We start from the raw sequence: 19,606 nt of genomic DNA on the forward strand, positions 1-19,606 counted from the left end.
CCACTGTCTGTGTCCCCAATGATTGGCTCGGAGAAAAGCATTTTATGGTGAGTACACACAAACATCCCTATTTTTCTGATCCCACACAAACATCCCTATTTTTCTGATCCCGGACAACCCTTCTAAGTTTTTTTTTTTTACGTACTAAACTGCAATGACTTTGATTCATTCCTGACACAAACTTTAATTGATTTATTGTTTTCCTATGTAGGAAAGATGCTGATATTAGGGTCGTTATTCAGCCTGGTGGAGCCAATGTTGACTGTTGCAGCGGCCCTTAGTGTGCAGTCGCCATTTGTCCGGAGCGCCACTAACAACCCAGAGAGCTCCACAGCAAGGAAACCTTTAGAGAGCGACCATGGAGACCCCTTCACTTTGCTCAATGTCTTCAATGAGTGGATCCAGGTGAGAAGGCTGAGGGTAACCTGTAGGTGGTCCTGAAAAAGGGAAATCTTAATGACTAAATTCACACCTGATATAGTACTGTATGTATGAAAATAAAACATTTTTCACAGTAATTCTTAGCCAAGATATCAAATATAGAACATTGGGAACTAAGTTTTTGCATGTTATAAGAGTTGGTTGTGTAATCTAATTCCATACAGGGGTGTTTCATAGGATTATAAAGGGTACTGGCTTCAGCGAGTCCTTGGCTGCCATCTTCAATTACGTCGCAGTGGGAGGAATAGGCAAACCTTCTGTCCATCCATCCAGCTAGCTTTTTATCTAGCCTTCCGTCGATCCTTCCATCATCCTACTAAAAAGTAAAGTGAAAAAAAAGTAAAAAAAAAAATTAAACAGAACCAAAAGATACATGGATTTTTATGAGAACTCACCGTAAAATCCTTTTCTCCGAGACGCTCATTGGGGGACACAGAGACTGTGGGTGTATGCTTCTGCCGCTAGGAGGCTGACACTAAGTGAAAAAAAGAGGTTACCTCCTCCTCCGCAGTATACACTCTCGCCCCTATTGCCGGCGGAAATCAGTTTGGTGCCAAAGCAGTAGGAGGACAACAAAATCAGCCTTAATACAGATACAACATGTCTATCGAAAAACACCACCCCTATATCAAATAAGTAAACATATATTAATTTAAACAAAACAAGAGCCAACTGGCTAATAGGGTGGGTGCTGTGTTTCCCAATGAGCATCTCGGAAAAAAGGATTTTACGGTGAGGTCTCACAAAAATCCATGTTTCTCCTTCGCCTCATTGGGGGACACAGAGACTGTGGGACGTCCAAAAGCAGTCCCTGGGTGGGAGATTGACTCACCAATCCAAGCTACATGCACCTCTTGTTTAAAGGTGTACCACCGCTGCTTGGAGAATCCTTCTACCCAGGCTCGCATCCGCTGAGGCCTGAGTATGGATATTGTAATGTTTGGCAAATGTGTGCAGGCTGGACCAGGTTGCTGCCTTGTAAACTTGTTCCATCGAAGCTTCATGCCAAAGCACCCAAGAGGCGCCCACAGCTCGAGTAGAATGCGCTCCGATCCCTGCTGAAATCGGCGTACCTCTAATGCGGTAGGACTCCTGAATAGTCAAACGAATCCATCTGGCTATGGTCGATTTTGAGGCAGCGAGTCCCTTCCTGCGCCCTTCGGGGAGCACGAACAGCGTGTCCGTCTGACGAAAGGACGCTGTCCTCGACACGTACCTCCGGAGGGCTCTTACCAGGTCTAACGTGTGAAGAGCCTTTTCCACACGGTGCACCGGTGCTGGACAAAAAGAAGGCAAGACAACATCCTCATTAATGTGAAATGAGGACACGACCTTTGGGAGAAAAGGAGGGGCTGGTCTGAGCACCACCTTATCCTTATGGAAAGTGAGGAACAGAGCTCGGCAGGATAGGGCCGCCAGCTCCGAGGCCCGCCTGATAGAAGTGATGGCCACCAGGAACACCACTTTCCAGGAAAGGTACCTCAAAGACACATCCTGCAGTGGTTCAAATGGAGCTTCCTGCAGAACACTTAGTACCAGGTTAAGGTCCCAGGCGTCCATAGGCGCCCTATAGGGAGGTACCAAATGGGAGACTCCCTTGATAAAAGTCTTCACCTGCAAATTGGTAGCAATTCTGCGCTGGAACAAAACGGATAAGGCCGATATTTGTCTCCTGAGGGAACTCAGGGGCCAAGCCTGAGTCTAGGCCCGACTGGAGAAAAGCCAAGATGTTCGGGATCGAGAATCTCAGCGGAGAAACACCACGGCCTCGACACCAAGCGAAGAACACCTTCCAGGTGTGGTGGTAAACTCGTGCTGAAGCAGGCTTCCGGGCGCTAATCATTGTAGCGACCACCTTGCTCCCGAACCCTCCCTGGGTTAGAATCCAAGATTCAACGGCCACGCCGTCAAACACATGGCCCCTGAGTTCGGGTGGCAAATCGGCCCTTGAGAAAGTAGATCCGGGCGCTCTGGTAGACGCCAAGGGACGTCGGCGAGTAGCAGCATTAGATCTGCGTTCCACGCTCGACGGGGCCAATCTGGGGCCGGAAGTAGTGGCAGCGGGGGAAAGAGATACGGGAGGCAAAACTGGTTCCATGGCAGAGCCAACGCATCCACCGAGATTGCCTGCGGGTCCCTGGCCCAAGCGACATTTGTGGGCACCTTAGCGTTCACTCTGGAAGCCATCAGGTCCACATCCGGTGTTCCCCACTGCTGACAAATCTTCTGGAAGACTTGGGGATATAGAGACCACTCTCCGGACGCAAGACCCTCCCGGCTGAGAAAGTCTGCTGCCCAGTTTTCCACTCCCGGGATGTGAACTGCTGAAATCACCGAGTGGTTTGCTTCAGCCCACTGAAGAACATGCCCTACCTCGCGCATGGTTGCTCTGCTGCGAGTGCCCCCTTGGTGATGTATGTAAGCCACCGCCGTGGCATTGTCCGATTGAGTTCGGACAGGGCGGCCTGCTAGGAGGTGATGAAACTTCTGGAGTGCCAGCCGAATTGCTCGTATCTCCAATAAATTGTTCGGGAGGCGTGCCTCCTGTGGCGGCCACCATCCCTGGGTTGTGTGGTGATCAAACACCGCTCCCCAGCCGAGGAGACTGGCGTCGGTTGTCACCACCAGCCAATGGTCTGGGGGAAATGGTTTCCCCTGTGTCAGAGAGGAACTGGTTATCCACCATCCGAGAGACTGTCTGACCTGAGAGGACAGACGACACTGCCGATCGAGCGTGAAAGGGCACTTGTCCCAAGCTGACAGGAGGGCATGCTGCAGGGGGCGAAGATGGAACTGAGTGAAAGGTATCGCTTCCATTGCTGCCACCATTTTTCCTAGAATCCTCATCCCAGATCGGATGGTATGAGGGACTGGTTGGTGAAGTGCCCGGACTCCCTGCCGGAGAGCCAGTACCTTTACCTGAGGGAGAATCACCAACCCTCGGCAAGTGTCAATCATTCCCAAGAAGGAGATCTTCTGAGCTGGCACAAGGGATGACTTCTTCGCATTGACCAACCACCCTAAGCAGGCAAGAGTATCCAGCGTGATGCTGACTTTTTCCTCGCATGCCCATATTGAAGGGCCTTTGACCAAGAGGTCGTCCAGATAAGGCAAGATGACTATGCCTCGAGAATGCAGTATGGCCATGACAACTGCCATAACCTTTGTGAACACTCTGGGAGCCGTGGCTAGCCCGAAGGGTAGCGCTACGAACTGAAAATGTTGATCGTTGATGGCAAAGCGTAGGAACCTCTGATGAGGAGGAAAAATGTGAATATGCAGATATGCATTTTGGATGTCTATTGAGGCCAAGTATTCTCCCTGCTCCATGGCGAATATGACTGAACGGAGACTCCATCCGAAAATGTCTGATCCTGACGAATCTGTTCAGAAGCTTCATGTCCAACACAGGCCTGGCCGACCCGTCCTTTTTGGGAACCGCAAAGAGGTTGGAATAGAATCCCTGAGCTCTTTCGTGTTCCGGCACTGGAATAATGACTCCGTTGTGCTGGAGCGATTTGATGGCTCCCAATAGAGCCCTTGCCTGGGCATCTACCCTGGGAAGCCGGGAAAGAAAAAACCATCTTGGAAGGCATCTGACATATTCTACCCATGCATCGTGAGAGGCGTTGGCCCAGACGTGGTGAAACCAGAGTAGGTGGCCGCCCACCCTGCTGGTGTCGTCTGGTAAAGGCCTCAAGTCATTTGGCTGATGATGTTTGGGATCTGGATCCTCTCGATCTGGCCTGTTGAGCACGCATTCTCCCTAATGGGTTGGCTCTATATGAGACCTGCCGCTCCCTATCCTGGGTGGGGGTGGCCTGAGGCGGCGGAATTGGGCCCTGTAGTCCACCCGGGGTTGCGAAAGGCCTGAACACGTGCCTGAAAAGGGTGACGAAAAAGCGGTTTGACCTTTTTGTTGAGGGAGAAACCCGCTCTTTCCTCCTGTGGAGTCGGAGATAAGTTGGTCCAACTTTTCCCCAAATAGGCCGCCGCACTGATAAGGCAGGGAAGTCAAGGACTTCTTAGAAGTAGAATCGGCTCTCCATGTCTTCAACCACAGGGCTCTTCTGATAGAGATTGCATTAGCGGCAGCAAATGCCGAACAATTGGCCGCATCCAAAGACGCATTAATTACATAGTCTCCGGCCATCGCCATCTGACCTGCGACCTCCGAAATCTCTGCAGGTAGATCCTGTTCCTGTGCGATCTTGTTTAATGTTTCTGACCATGATATCATGGCCTTAGTTACCCAAGTTGCTGCGAACGAGGGAGCGAGTGCAGACCCTGACGCCTCATATACTGACCGAGCTAATCTCTCAATAAGGTGGTCCGTGGGATCCTTAATCGAGGAAACACTAGAGACAGATAACAGGGTCTTAGTGGCCAGGCGTGAAACCGGCGGATCCACTATCAGGGATTCCATCCATTTTTTACGGAGGTCCGGAGCAAACGGATACCTTGTTTCAAGTGCCTTTTGACCCGAGAAACGCCGGTCTGGACGTTCTCTATTCCGGTGCACTATGTCCTCAAACTGAGGGTGAGAGGAAAAAATTCTGTGCGGGCGCTTCACTCGCTTAAATGCCACCTTATGCCCCGTAGCCGCTGCGGGATCATCAATCAACAGGGTTTGATTGACTGCTTCTATGAGGCTGTCCACTGATTCACGTGAATTCACGTGACTCTGGAGTATCCAGGTCAAGGGGCTCATCTGAGTCGCAATCCGAGGTCTGCTAGCTATCAACCACTGGTGACGGGGACCGAGAAGCAGAGCTTACGGATGCTAAGGCACCGGATGGACTGGGCGACACCGTGTGGATTTGTTTCCTCCGGATCTGCCTGGAGTGAGAGCGGCTATCTGGGGCTTGAAGGGACTCTATTGCTCTCGTAAGCAACGCCATGGATTGTGACAGTGATCGGGCCCACTCCGGGGGATTTGACACATTGGTCGCGGTCGCAGGGGAGGGCTCCTGGGCGCGTTCGGAATCGCAGGCTTCGCATAAACGCTTGCTCTGCTCCCGCGGAAACGCAGCCCGACAAGAGATGCATGCAGCGTAAAAGAACGTGTGCGTCTTTTCCTTCTCGGACATGCTGTTACTGTCCGCTTCTGGGTCTATGGGGAGGAGGAAGCACCTCGTTTTTCCCTGTAGCGTGGCCTCTCGGGCACTTACCCCAGTCCTGCGCCCCCCCAACGTGGGTCTTCCTTCAAATCGTGCGCCGACATCTGCGGTGCGCGCCAGCCTGTGAAAACGGGCTTAGGGGCGGTATTTCCACTTTGCGGCCTAGCCGCGCTCTGAAGCCGAGGCCGTCGCCCAGTGCAGGGTGGGTGGAAGTGATGCGCGGTCCTGTAGCGGGACTTCCGGCCGCGGCCTAGCTCCGGGGGGGGGGGGGGCGGCATGGCGCTAATGACTGGTGCGGCGTTCCAGGTTGCTGCCTGACGTATCCTCTGCATGGCTAGCGCTGTGGGCTCCAGCCCGAAGACTTCCAGGAGCCCTCCCAGACCCTCTCTCCGATGATCCTCTTCCGAGGAGAGGGACCGTCCGCCACCTTGCAGCACCGCAGTCTGATCATTGGTGGAGCAGTGGGGGCTGCACGGACTAGTCTTGTGCCTCTGTACAGCCCATGGTTTCAATACCTAGGGGTGGTCAGGGCTAAGTCCGGCATTGTGTCCTACGTCATGGGAGACGATACGTGGAGGCTACACTCTCACGTGCTCGCCCGTTGTTGGTTTGGGGAAATCGGACCCTTTCAATAGGATCCGTTGCCCCTGTCACATCTTCATGGGAAAAAGACGAAGAAAAGGTCTGGAGAAAAACCAGACGTGTGCCTCCATGGACACTAAGCAAAAAAACTGATTTCCGCCCGCAATAGGGGTGAGGGTGTATACTGCGGAGGAGGAGCTAACCTCTTTTTATCACTTTTTGTCAGCCTCCTAGAGGCAGAAGCATACACCCACAGTCTCTGTGTCCCCCAATGAGGTGAAGGAGAAAACAAAATTTTAAAGTACTATAAATGCCTTTGATGCAGAAAAAAAATTTAAATTCTAGAATTGTGTGAATTTCAAAAGTGTATCAATAGAAACATTAGCTCGCCGCCACATGTGAAAACAAGCCGTCACACAACTCTGTCAAAGGAAATTAGTTATGGATCTTGGAATTGGTGGAACAAATCCAAATTTAATTTATTTTATTTTTCTTTTACAAATTTCTTAATTTTTTTTTCTCACTAATGAAATAAATATATATTGCAAAGCAGTGGTAGCACCATACGTAGTGAAGAGGCAGTGACCCACAAAATTCAAACACAAAAGTCTCTTTAATGTGTTATCTTCACACACAAAAGTCCAATCCACACAAGTGCATATAACTTCAGTGCATATATTTAGTATCCATTTCACCATTTGCAGAATATATTATACGGCATCCTTCATTTTACAGACACTAAACACGCCAGTCTTCCTCTGACTAGTTCCCGTGGGTGTCTATGCGCCGTATCCAAGACTCTATTCACACAGCATTACATGTTGCAGGCACTACACACGCTAGTCCTCCTCTGACTAGTTCCCGTGGGTGTCTTGCACCGCTGCATCACAGTCTCTTTACTCACACAGCCGTACACAATCCAGGATATCCTCCGGATCACAGCCGGGCACCATATCCACCTGTTTTGCAATTGTTACACATGCCAGTCTTCTTCCGGGCACATGACATCCACCTCCGGTTCACCTTCGGGCACAGGACTGTCCACATCTGATACCAGTCACCATGGACGACTTGCATCTCTGCATACGCGGCGAGTTGCCAGGCCTCACTCAGGCCCTAACACACCTGAGACTCACTAAGCACTCACTCACTCCTCAGATCTCACTAACCCTTTCCTGCAGCTACAGCTACGCCCGTGACTGCCATGCACACCTATGGCCTTCATACACCTCCGTGCATATCCTTGGGAGACTACACAGCGACCCCCACCTGTGACATTGGTCACTGCTTCACCATTACAATCCCGGCTATGCCTGGGACCGCAATGCATTCCCAAAGCCTCACTATGCCTCTGTGCCTATCCATGGAAGAACATACAGCACCCCATGTAACAAGGGCCACTGCCTCACAATATATGTTTGGTATCGCTGTAATCATCCTGACACGAAGATTCATGATTCTGGGTCACTTTTTACTGTATAATGAACACTGTAAAAATCAATTTCGGAAATGCGTTGTTTTCACCACACTTGGAATTTTTTTCCCATTTTCCAGTACATTATGTAGTAAAGTGAATGGTGTCATTCAAAACTACAACTCACCCTGCAATAAACAAGCCTCATACAGTCATGTCCAATAATTCAGCAAATCCTTTATTGAACGTTACAAGTCTGGCTGTGCCTCCACGGTTGTGCTTTCTGATACACATGATTAGGAAACTACAAGTGCTTTAACGGCATTCTCACACAGGAAACAAGTGCAGATTACATGAAAACGTGCTTATCGCTTATAGTTAGACTTTGAATTGTCGAGCAAGAAGAGATTTATGTTCTGTTCTATCAGATATCTGCCATCTGGATTTTAATATCTGTCTGAGAAATCTTGTGTAATGGAAACATTTTGGCTACTAATGTATATAGAGGGGATGGATGCACTAATTACTTAAAGGGTGACCAGCGTTTTAATTTTTATTTTTTAAATCGATGATACACATGATAAAAAGTGATTTTGAAATATATCTTATCTGAGAAATCTGCTTTTGTCTTCCCTTGGACTGATCTTTCACTCTTAATTGATGGGAAGAATCTGTAAGAATTTGGTTTCCGTTACGACAGATTTTCAAATTACTGAGAAAGGAAATGACAGTTGGTGCTCATAAAATTCTATGGAAAGGGAGGAGCTAGAGGCTGACACTATCATTCTACAGCAAGTTCTGTTGTGTCGGCGAGACATTACACTATGTACGGCCAACGGGTGCGTTACGCCGAAGAAATGCTAAGAAGGCCATTGTGTTACATGTGTGTTCTTTACGCTATATGCTGTGAATACTCATATTATTTCCATCCACATTGGGAACCAGATAAAATCCAGTCGTTCCAGTAACTCCAGGAAGTGGTGTCGTCGGCGGGGATTGGAAGAACAACGGTTATATGAGATGACGAATCTGCGGCGGCAATTCAAAGTGAGTCTTGGGAAAAACTTATCCCTTCAATGAGATATCATCCTTTCCCACCGATATTGACTATCACATGACTACTGGTGGGTATGGTAATAATTAATGATGAGCGAAGGTGCTTGGATAAGGCGTTATCATGCCCGAGTGTTAACCAAGTGACTTTGGCATGCTCGAAAAATATATTCGAGTCCTTGCGGCTGCATGACTCGCAGCTGGTCGACAGCCCCAGCACACGCAGGGATTGCCTGTTTGTTAGACAATCCCTGCATGTGTTGTGGTTGTCAAACAGCCGTGAGACTTGCAGCTGCTGGGATTCAAACATATTATTCAAGCACGCCAAAGACACTCGGTTAGCACCCGAGCATGCTCAGATAACCCGTCCAAATAGAAATAGAAAGAAATAGCCAGCTCACCAGAGATCAAGCGCAGAAACTCGGAGCTCCGTGCGGACCAACGTCATAGACCATAGAAGGAAAGTTCTGCTCCAGCTGCTATTAAAATCTTCTTTAATGAAAAACCATTAAAACATACAATGGTGAAGACTCTCCATATAACCTCACCACAACAGAGATGACAGGCTACGCGTTTCGACCAGACGGTCTTTGACAAAGACCGTCTGGTCGAAACGCGTAGACTGTCATCTCTGTTGTGGTGAGGTTATATGGAGAGTCTTCACCATTGTATGTTTTAATGGTTTTTCATTAAAGAAAATTTTAATAGCAGCTGGAGCAGAACTTTCCTTCTATGCTCAGATAACACCTTATCAGAGGACATTCGCTCCTCACCAGTAATAATTCACATCTGTACCTTCTAGGCATTACTGCTTTAGGCCGGTTTCACACGTCAGTGGCTCCGGTACGTGTAGTGACAGTTTCCTCACGTACCGGAGACACTGACATGTAGACACATTAAAATGAATGTGTCTCTGCACATGTCAGCATGTTTTCACGGACACACAGTCCGTGTGCAAAGCACGGAGACATATCAGTGCTCGTGGGAGCGCACGGTCCGCAAAAGTGCTGAACATGTGCACACGAGAATAGTTCACACTGTCCTCCGTGTACACGGACGGCCGCCGGGGTAGAAACACTACTGTAAGCCGCTGTTCCCCGGCCGCTGGTGATGAACGCGGCTGTCATTCTCCTCTCTTGCTCTGCCGGCAACAGCAAGCAGGAGAGAAGAATGAATGAAAACCCACCCGACGTGGGGTCCCCCTCTGTTTGTGAACCAACTCAGCAAAACTATTAGCTGGGGGCTGCTATTTTCAGGCTGGTAAGGGGCCATTGCTCTTGCCCCCCACCAGCTTAAAAACAGCAGCTGCCCAGAAAAGGCGCATCTATTAGATGCCCCTATTCTGGAGCTTTATGGGGTTCTTCCCACTTGCCCTGTAGCGGTGGCAAGTGGGATCATAAGGGGGTTAATTTCACCTTTCAGTTGTAAGGTGACATTAAGCCCAGATTAGTAATGGAGAGGTGTCAATAAGACACCTATCCATTACTAATCCTAGAGTTATTCAAGGGTTAAATAAACACACGCGCACACAATAAGAGCGAAGCATTTTAATGAAAGAATACACTACACACATTGTTTAAAGCTTTATTATACTCCTAATTCCATATCGACACCATCGCTCTCCTGTAAAACCGGTATAAAATACTAAGCCAACAATTTCCATACCTGTCCGGTGATCAGTCACGTCCCACGGCGTAATCCATCTCAGGGGTTAATCAGTTTACAGTCGGAGCGCTGCTAATACAGCCGCTCCGACTGTAAACTACTGGGGAATGAATGGAAGCAGAGCGCAGTCTCAGTGATGAACGATAACGTCACCGCTAGTTACTGAGCATGCGCTGGCTGTTTCCATTCATTCCCCAATAGTTTACAGTCGGTGTGGTCACATTAGCAGCACTCCGCCTGTAAATTGATTAGCCCATGAGATGAATTACGCTGTGGGACACGTGATTGATTGCTGGACAGGTATGGATATTGTTGGTTTATTATTTTATACTTTTTTTACAGGAGAACAATGGCTCAATATGGAATTAGGAGTATAATAAAGCTTTAAACAATGTGTGTAGTGTATTCTTTCATTAAAATACTTTGTTCTTATTGTGAGTTTAATTAACCCTTGATTAACTCTTGGATTAGTAATGGATAGGTGTCTTATTGACACATCTTCATTACTAACCCGGGCTTAATGCCACCTTACTATAGAAAGGTGGCATTCACCCCTTAGTAACCCCACTTGCCACCGCTATAGGGCAAGTGGGAAGAACCTGACAAAGCTCCAGAATAGGCGCATCTAATATTTGCACCTTTTCTGGGCAGCTGGGGGTTGCTGTTTTTAGGCTGGGGGGGCCAATATCAATGGCCCCTTACCAGCCAGAAAATAGCAGCCCCCAGCTGTGAGTTTTGCCAGGTTGGTTCACAAACAGAGGGGGGACCCCACATCGGGGTTTCATTCATTCTTCTCTCCTGCTCGCTGTTGCTGGCAGAGCAGGAGAGAATAAAGACAGCAGCGTTCAGAACCAGCCACCGGGGAACAGCGCTTTCTGTAGCGCTTCTTCCCCGGCGGCCATACGTGTGGTCCTGATGCGGCACACGGAGGTACCACGTATCCACACGGACACAGATAGCTCCAGTACCGGCATTTTCTGGACGCATGAGACCGCTCTTAGGTGGATTTTCTCCAGTGGTGTAGACATATAGGAGAGGTCAAGTTAGCCTAGATTAAAATTACCCTCTAATATCCAGTTCAAGAATGGGTCATTTTCCCCCATTGATGATCAGACGCAATTTTTTTTTTTCTTAAGTTGATACATTTTTTCTTGTTTCGTTATGCAAAAAACTTTTTGTCTTCTTTGTGATATGCAGGTTATTATTCCTTCTGGCTTTTCTTTTAAGAAAAAAGTAAAAACATGTATATACTAGCTGAAGAGCCCTTTGCCTGGGCATAGTAACTGTGTTTGAAGTTTTAACCACTTACTGCCATTGGACGGAATAGTACGTCCAATGGCAGTACCCCCGCTTTGATGAGTGAGCCCGCATCAAAGCCCGCAATAGGCATAGGTGGAATCGCGATCCACCCACGCCTATTAACTAGTTAAACGCCGCTGTCAAACGCTGTCCAGCGCTTCCAGCTGCCGGGCCGGAAATACGTGCATCGCCGACCCCCGTCACGTGATTGGGGGTCAGTGATGGGTTGCCATCACAACCAGACGTCTCCTCGAGCTCATAGCAATGCTGTAATTCTGCTTTATATAGGCAATCTGCTCATCGCCTATATGTAGCAGAGCTGATGAAGTTGTGAATGCTTCTAGCCTCCGATGGAGGCTATTGAAGCATGCCAAAATTTAAAAAAAAAGTTTTAAAAAATATGAAAAAAATAAAAAAATATAAAAGTTTAAATCACACCAGAATTACATTTTTTTGGCGATATTGCATTAAAATGCAATAACAGGCGATAAAAAGATTGTATCTGCACATAAATTGTATCCTTAAAAACATCAGCTCGGTGCGCAAAAATAAGCCCTCACTCAACCCGAGATCACAAAAAATGGGAGCCGCTACGGGTATCGGAGAATTACACAAAATTGTTTTTTGTTTTTTTTAGCAAAGTTTGGAATTTTTTCCTCACCAGTTAGATAAAATTTTTTTCCCGTTTTCGAGTACACGACATGCTATAACCGATGATGTCGTTCAAAAGTACAACTTGCTCCGCAAAAAATAAGCCCTCACATGGCCATATTGACGAAAAACTAAAATAGTTTTGGCTCTGGGAAGAAGGGAAATGAAAACGCAAAAATGAAAAAAGCTCCGGTCATTAAGGGGTTAAGTTAATGAGATGCTGGTGCTCCGGGGCGTGCGTGCCGGTATGTGGATCTTTTTTGGTGCTCTGGCTTCATCATGATCATTCTGGGCTTAAATGCCAGGACACTGAACCTTCAGTGACGTGCTTTCAATTTTAAATACTGCGCCTGCGCATTTAATATTGTGGTCTTCAAAAAAGAAAAATTTTGCTTCAACAAAATGGTGCTGGCTCATGTTTAATAGCATCTATCGGCAAGCAATGCTCTCAAGTCTGCATATACGCAGCCCACTGTGTTTCGGGTTTTTTTTTAACACAATATTAACACCTTAACGACTGCCGATACGACTTTTAACAGTCACACGTGCACAGCAACTTGCTGTTATGAGCACAGCGGTGTAATCCATGAGGCTCCTCCCTTTCCCTTGACGTCAAGCCTCACAGGAGCAACTCCAGTCTAGACACGATGTAGCTAGATGTGGCCTGTGCCTGCCACACACTGATATTCTGAAGGCGGCGGTCCTGATTGTAGCTCGTAGCGGCTGGGACGTCGCAGCCAGTGAGTTTTGCAGGGTGGCTTTCGAGGCGAATGTGTCTCCGCCTGTGTGCGCTAACAACGTGGGCCGCGTGGATGAGGCTTTGCGTGTGGAGTAAGTGTGGCTATGCGAAGTGGGCGGGGCTATGTGGTGTGGGCGTGACTTGACACACACACACTCTCAGCTTTATATATATATAGATATATACTGTATATACATATTTTTAAACTAAAAAGGAATACATTTTAAATTGTTTTCCCTTTTAAACTTATGGTGTTTTTGTATGTTTGGGAGAAAATTAACAATGGCTTTTTTTAGTTTTTTTAAAAAAAAATTTCTTACCTTTTTTTGTAATATTTTTAATTTTTTTATTTATTTTACATATTTTGCCACCTGTAAAGTCATACATGATCTTTGTCAGGCATTTCAACATTTTAAATACATTTTTATTATTGATGATTTCTCCCTTAACCTTGTCTGGCATTAGAGCCCCAAGTATAGGGCAAATGTATCCTAGACTCCAGCAGCTCCTGCTCCCACCCAGTAACCCATCTGTCAGAGCTTCCTATATTTATAGACACAGATCTCCTTCAGCTCTGTCTATAGAGCGGTCAGGAAGGCCGAGGTGGTAATAAACCACCTCTGCCTTTTCTATGGGAAATCCTGATGTCTCTGACACCAGCTCCTGTTCTGCAGCGATATTTTAAAATGTCAATTAATTGTTTTTTTTCCATTCCAGGGTCTGCTGAAGGACCACGGGATATTGAATGAGATGGAGAACAGAGTAGGTGATCGGTACAGCCGCCAAAGGCATCACAAGGAGCGCAAAGAGCTTCATCAACTAAAGAGGGAACACGAACGATCAGAAAAACGCAAACGGAAAGTGTTGAAGCTCCATGACCAAGATGTGGGCTCTTCAAGTGACGATGATGAAAGATCTAATAAAGACAAGAAGGACAGCGTAGACATCCAGGTGTAGGACCGGTCTTATCACTGCCTGACTTTAGCTGGGGTTGATGTGGTGGTCCTTGGGCCATACCTGCCCATCTTGTAGTCAATCCTTCAGTTGTGTAACTGTAGATAATTCATGACCATTAACAACAGCATTTCTTGTCATCATGTATTTTGCAGGACGTGAAGTTTAAACTCCGTCACAATGTCGATGAGCTACGAAACTTATCTGGTGCTGGTGAGGAGTTGTCCTCAAAACGGCTGTCCTTGCTGAAACTGATTGTCTGCGACGGCCTGTACCCACAGGTGGCACTGCCAGACAGCTTCAACAGCTGCCGCAAAGATTCTGATCAGGTCTGTTCTTGTACTTCTAGAAGTGATAGAAGCTCCAAAATGAATTTCTGCATTATAGGGTGTATTAGGGAATGTTGGTGTCTACTCATCATCCATAATCAGCGGAGCGGGCTGTGCTATCCTGTCTACATTAATCCTATTGATTTTTATGGGAGTTACGGACACAGCGTAGCACCACTCTCTTGACTGTTTCCTAATCTCTTATCGCTTGTGACTGACACAAGCCATGAGACCCTACTACTATTAAACGAGATTTCTGCTACTTTTCAAACTTTACAGAATGTAGGTATCCATAAAAAAAGAAAGTAATAGTCATCACTGGAATCACCCGTCTCTTCCACGGTTTCCGTCGGGACCAGAAGTGATGATGTCCTGACCACCAGTCACTTGATCTCTGAGGTCAAAGATCAGTCTGGTGACTGATGGTGGGACGTTGTAACTTCCAGTCTTGGAGTGGCGCATTATTGATAGATATCTGACCTTCATTACTTCCACTGAATAATAGAAGCTGAGTGACACATCTGAGACCCATTTAAATGAACTGAGCCAGACTGCAATACCACACATAGCCACATGCACAGAGATAAGATGACCCTGCAATGATGAACATTCACTCAGTAGAAAATAAATATAGATGCGGTAACCTTAGTTTGTAATATGGAAAATATATATATATAAAAATTTTTTTAACTTTGTTGCAGGTTTTTCACACAAGGACTAAGCAGGGTATTGTTCTACACCCAACCTCAGTCTTCTCTAGTAATCCCGAGCTTCTTCACGTAGAGAGTGAGAGAGAAGAGGCCGCTCCAACAGGTCATATTTCAGTTTCAATATATTTTCATATATTTCATGCACTGTGTGAGTATTGTGGGTTAAAGAGACACAGAGTGAGTGAAAGAAAAGTTATGGGAAGAAAGAGAAGTCTTGTGTGCAGAAATAGTGAAAATTCAGATGAAGAAGGAAAAGACAGAGGATCTGTATAAGAAAACTTACAGATTTCAATGCTCCCCCCAAACACTGATATTTCCCTCTAGTGGAAAGGTTGTGTGATAGTCTTAGAAATCCTTCTGGAGCACAGATGCCTGGCCTTCCTGCCCACATTGTCAGACGGAACCAATTCTAAGGGATGCAATAAACCTTAAAGGGGTTTTCTAGTTTTGCAGATTATTTAGAAAAAAAAACTGTTTTATTCACTATCCCCGGGTTCAGCACTGAGTGTCCACTGCTGCTCCCGGTGTCTGTTATTGTCTGCAGCGCTGATGACGCTGCAGCCAATCAGTAAGTTCAGCAATTCTGAGCATTTTCTGCCATCAATATGAGCTCAATGATTGGATTTAATGCTGTTGACGATACCAGACATCAGGAGCGGCAGGGAAGATTAGACCTGGGTTGGGTGAGTAAAGCATATTTAAAAAACAAAAACTTGTAACTGGTCGTCAGGAGTTTTCTGAAACCGGAATACCCCTTTAAAGGGAATCTGTCACCCCTTTTTTGAGATATCATATAATGATTTAATTCAATTGTGTGTCACATAAGGATTCTCTTAGTACTTTTGCTTCCCCCTGACCCCGCACCTTTCATGCATAAATACCTTTTTTATATTGGTTCAGATGTATGTAAACTGTGGCTGTCCGGTCCGCTGGGCGGGGCTTATTTACCTGCTCCCCCCTCCCTGTCTTGCTCTACGCATTTCTTCTTGTGTAGAGCAAGACAGGGAGGGGGGAACAGTTGAATAAGCCCCGCCCATCGGACCGGACCGTGGCAGTTTACATACATCTGAACCGATATAAAAAAGGTATTTATGGATGAAAAGTGCGGGGTCAGGGGGAAGCAAAAGTACTAAGAGAATCCTTATGTGACACACAATTTAATGATATCACTATATGATATCTCAAAAAAGGGGTGACAGATTCCCTTTAAAGTACTAGTAGTTCCAATTATAATGCATTCATTTGTTTCCTTCCCACAGACTCAAGAAACAAGGGATGCAGCAGGAAGCACCAAATTGTGGGTTTTGTCTCACTTCTGGAGACAAACAAAGCGTATTTGGTGAACTGTGTGAGATTGCCAGCTCTGCAGGTCAGTCCTCCTGATGACGACGTCTGCATAGAAGCTGTAGACACAAAACAGTAGGAGTTTCTAAACCACGTCATTTTCATTTTTGCATCTAAGAAGTGGTTGTCTTTCTTTTATGGACTCAGGGTCTTCTGCTCTTGGCCCGCTCCTTGGACACGAATGCTGACTGCTGCCGCATTGTGTGTGACGGCTGGATAGAGGTAAACCTGGAAGATCCCGAAGGAGCCCTGCATCTCATCTCCGAGGCTGTCCGTGTCCGACTGGCATGGGAAAAAGTGCTGCGCTCCCAGCTGGAGAAAACATCTAGTAGGCGAGACTGTGAGGAGGATGAGAGTCGGAGAAGTAGGCGAGAGATCGATGATTTAGGCCAACGGCTCGTGGATTTTGTACGCAAAGAGGTGAGGTGGATCTGAGGATATCCTCTATTGTGTCGTGTGAGTACAGTAGACATTTCCTGCAGAGGTCGTGGTTGAACTCAGGTATTTGTAAAGCCAGTCATGTTCTTCCTAGCATGATGTGTCTGTCAGATCGCCAAGGTGAAATAAACCCCAAGATTTGCACTATTCGTTTCCCGAGTTGTACTTATCCAATTTAAGAAAATAAAACCTAAAAGAGCAACTAAACTTTCATTATTATAATTTTTTTTTTATAATTTTGCCCTGCATGGAAAGTCCTAAAACTTTTCTCATATCACTTTATTGTGGGATTTGCCTTCATTCCTGTAAAAAAAAAAAAAAAATAACATGTAAGTGGCTTCAAAGCCCCTACTTTATTCCAGGCTATTTGCCTTCAGCTGCATTGATATCAGAGCATACTCCTTTGGAGTACAGATGATGGCAGTGATTGGTCAACACCTGTGTCCTCTTCTGAGTGTTGTGTTTATCAGAATATTCTCTGGCAGCTTATCCCCAGTGTTAGTGATACAGGAGCTCAGCTGACCCTTTCACTGCCATCATCTGTACTCCAAATCAGTGCAGCTGAAAACCAGCAAACAGACTGGGAAATAGCAGAAATTTGGAAGCCAGGAAGCCACTTAAGCCCCCGTTACACACTGCGATATCGCTAGCAATATCGCTGTAAAGTCACCGATTTTGTGACGTTGCAGCGATATTGCTAGCGATATCGCTGCATGTGATACTTACCTCCGACCGGCTCCCCCGCTGGTTAACGCTGATCGCGCGAGAAGCTCCTGGACCGTTTCTCGTCGGCCACTTCCTGCTGGGCTTCCTGTGGCGCCGACGAGCGACGCGTGGAGCCGGGCGGGAGGACACAGGATCGCCGCGTCTGACAGGTAAGTAGCAACCGCCGACCCCTGCTATGTCGCTGGTGAGATCTGCCTGTGTGGCAGCTCACTAGCGACCACCTAGCGATGCACCAGCGATCCTGACCGCGTCATATCGCTAGTCGGGATCGCTGGTGCATCGCTAGGTGTATCGGTACCCTAAGTTTTATAACTTTTTCATGCTGGAAAAAATCATTTAAAAAAACAAAGCTTTAGTTACTCTTTAAAAGGAAATTTCAGAAACAAAAACATTTATGCAGCTACTGACTTAGGACGAATGTGATTCTATGTATCTCTCTGCTACCCGGACGTGAGACCAAAATGCAGGGTCACGTATAGATGCAGAATACAATAATTATAGACTCTGTTCATCTCCTTCAATGTATCTTCTTTGAAGCCAGATCAAAGAGAACACCTGACCCCTCTTCTCAGAAATCAATAGAGATTCCAGAAGTGTGACCCTTATTTATCAGACGCTTATGGCATACATTTTTTTAGCTAGACTATCCCTTTATCCCTCTTCCCGACATGGAGGTACATGTATATCACACATTAGAGTGGGCTCAGGAGCTGAATCTGCTCCTTACAAGGCAGGTATCAGCTGTGTTATACAGCCAGCACCTGCCTCTAACACCAGCGATCGGAGCTAGCATAAAAGTATAAGTGTATGAATTGCCCCGTCTTTCTACAATTCAGAAGTAAATAAATATATATAAAAAACACACACTTGGTATGGCCGCAACCATAAAAGTCTGATTTATGACAATATTAAATTAATGAACCAATAAGATAAGTAGTGTATAGAAGTAGAAAACTGAAGCAACAGAATTGCTGTTCTTCATACACCAGACCCCCCACCCCCCCAAAAAAAAAAAATACAGTGAGTACGGAAAGTATTCAGACCCCTTTAGATTTTTCTTTCTTTGTTTCATTGCAGTCATTTGGTAAATTCAAAAAAGTTCAGTTTATTTCTCATTAATGTACACTCTGCACCCCATCTTGACTGAAAAAAACAAATGTAGACATTTTTGCAAATTTTTATTAAGAAAGAAACTGAAGTATCACATGGTCATAAGCATTCAGACCCTTTGCTCAGTATTGAGTAGAAGCATCCTTTTGAGCTAGCACAGCCATGAGTCTTCTTGGGAATGATGCAACAAGATTTTCACACCTGGATTTGGGGATCCTCTGCCATTTTTCTTTGCAGATCCTCTCCAGTTCCGTCAGGTTGGATGGTGAACGTTGGTGGACAGCCATTTTCAGGCTCTCCAGAGATGCTCAATTGGGTTTAGGTCAGGGCTCTGGCTAAGCCAGTCAAGAATGATCGCAGAGTTGTTCTGAAGCCACTCCTTTGTTATTTTAGCTGTGTGCTTAGGGTCATTGCCTTGTTGGAATGTGAACCTTCGGCCAAGTCTGAGGTCCTAAGCACTGTGAAAGAGGTTTTCATCCAGGATCTCTCTGTACTTGGCCGCATTCATGTTTCCTTCAACTGCAACCAGTCGTCCTGTCCCTGCAGCTAGAAAACACCCCCATAGCATGATGTCCTCATTACCATTTCTCTATTGCTTCTTTGGGGGACACAGGAACCATGGGTGTATACTGCTGTCACTAGGAGGCTGACACTATGCACAAAAAAGTTAGCTCCTCCTCTGCAGTGTACACCCCATTGACTGGCACTAGGCTACTCAGTTTTAGCTTAGTGTCAGTAGGAGGTGGACACGGGTCTTTCATTAGACCCATATCTACCTCAGTGTGCGTTCGTTCCCTTTCAGGTACCTGGAGGGATACAGTGTGAATAGACACAACTGTACTCCCACGAAGGGACTATGAGTACGGTGTGTACTGCCACCCCATCACCCCATATCCTCATATGTCTTCCCGGCAGGACCCAAGAGCCCCTAACACAGAAGCGTGTTCAGGCGACCCAGATCTGGTCCTTGCCCCTGTCTCCTACCCACTCGCCCACTAGAGCCTGTTGGTATTCGGAGGCGTAGACGTCCT

At 46.6% G+C, this 19,606-nt stretch overlaps 1 protein-coding gene across 1 annotated transcript in view; it reads left to right on the forward strand.

Annotated features, from left to right (window-relative positions):
* Positions 1 to 19,606, forward strand: part of DHX34 (DExH-box helicase 34) — a 46,434-nt gene that overhangs the window by 12,132 nt on the left and 14,696 nt on the right. The window contains exons 8-14 of the mRNA XM_073549341.1: positions 212 to 405; positions 8,503 to 8,604; positions 13,682 to 13,915; positions 14,074 to 14,247; positions 14,949 to 15,060; positions 16,217 to 16,326; positions 16,449 to 16,721. Coding sequence (XP_073405442.1) covers positions 212 to 405; positions 8,503 to 8,604; positions 13,682 to 13,915; positions 14,074 to 14,247; positions 14,949 to 15,060; positions 16,217 to 16,326; positions 16,449 to 16,721 — 1,199 coding nt within the window. The remainder of the gene's footprint in view (positions 1 to 211; positions 406 to 8,502; positions 8,605 to 13,681; positions 13,916 to 14,073; positions 14,248 to 14,948; positions 15,061 to 16,216; positions 16,327 to 16,448; positions 16,722 to 19,606) is intronic.

The sequence above is a fragment of the Dendrobates tinctorius genome, unplaced genomic scaffold (genome assembly GCF_039654945.1).
Source record: "Dendrobates tinctorius isolate UK_male_01 unplaced genomic scaffold, ASM3965494v1 ptg000158l, whole genome shotgun sequence".
Classification (NCBI taxonomy): Eukaryota; Metazoa; Chordata; class Amphibia; order Anura; family Dendrobatidae; genus Dendrobates; species Dendrobates tinctorius.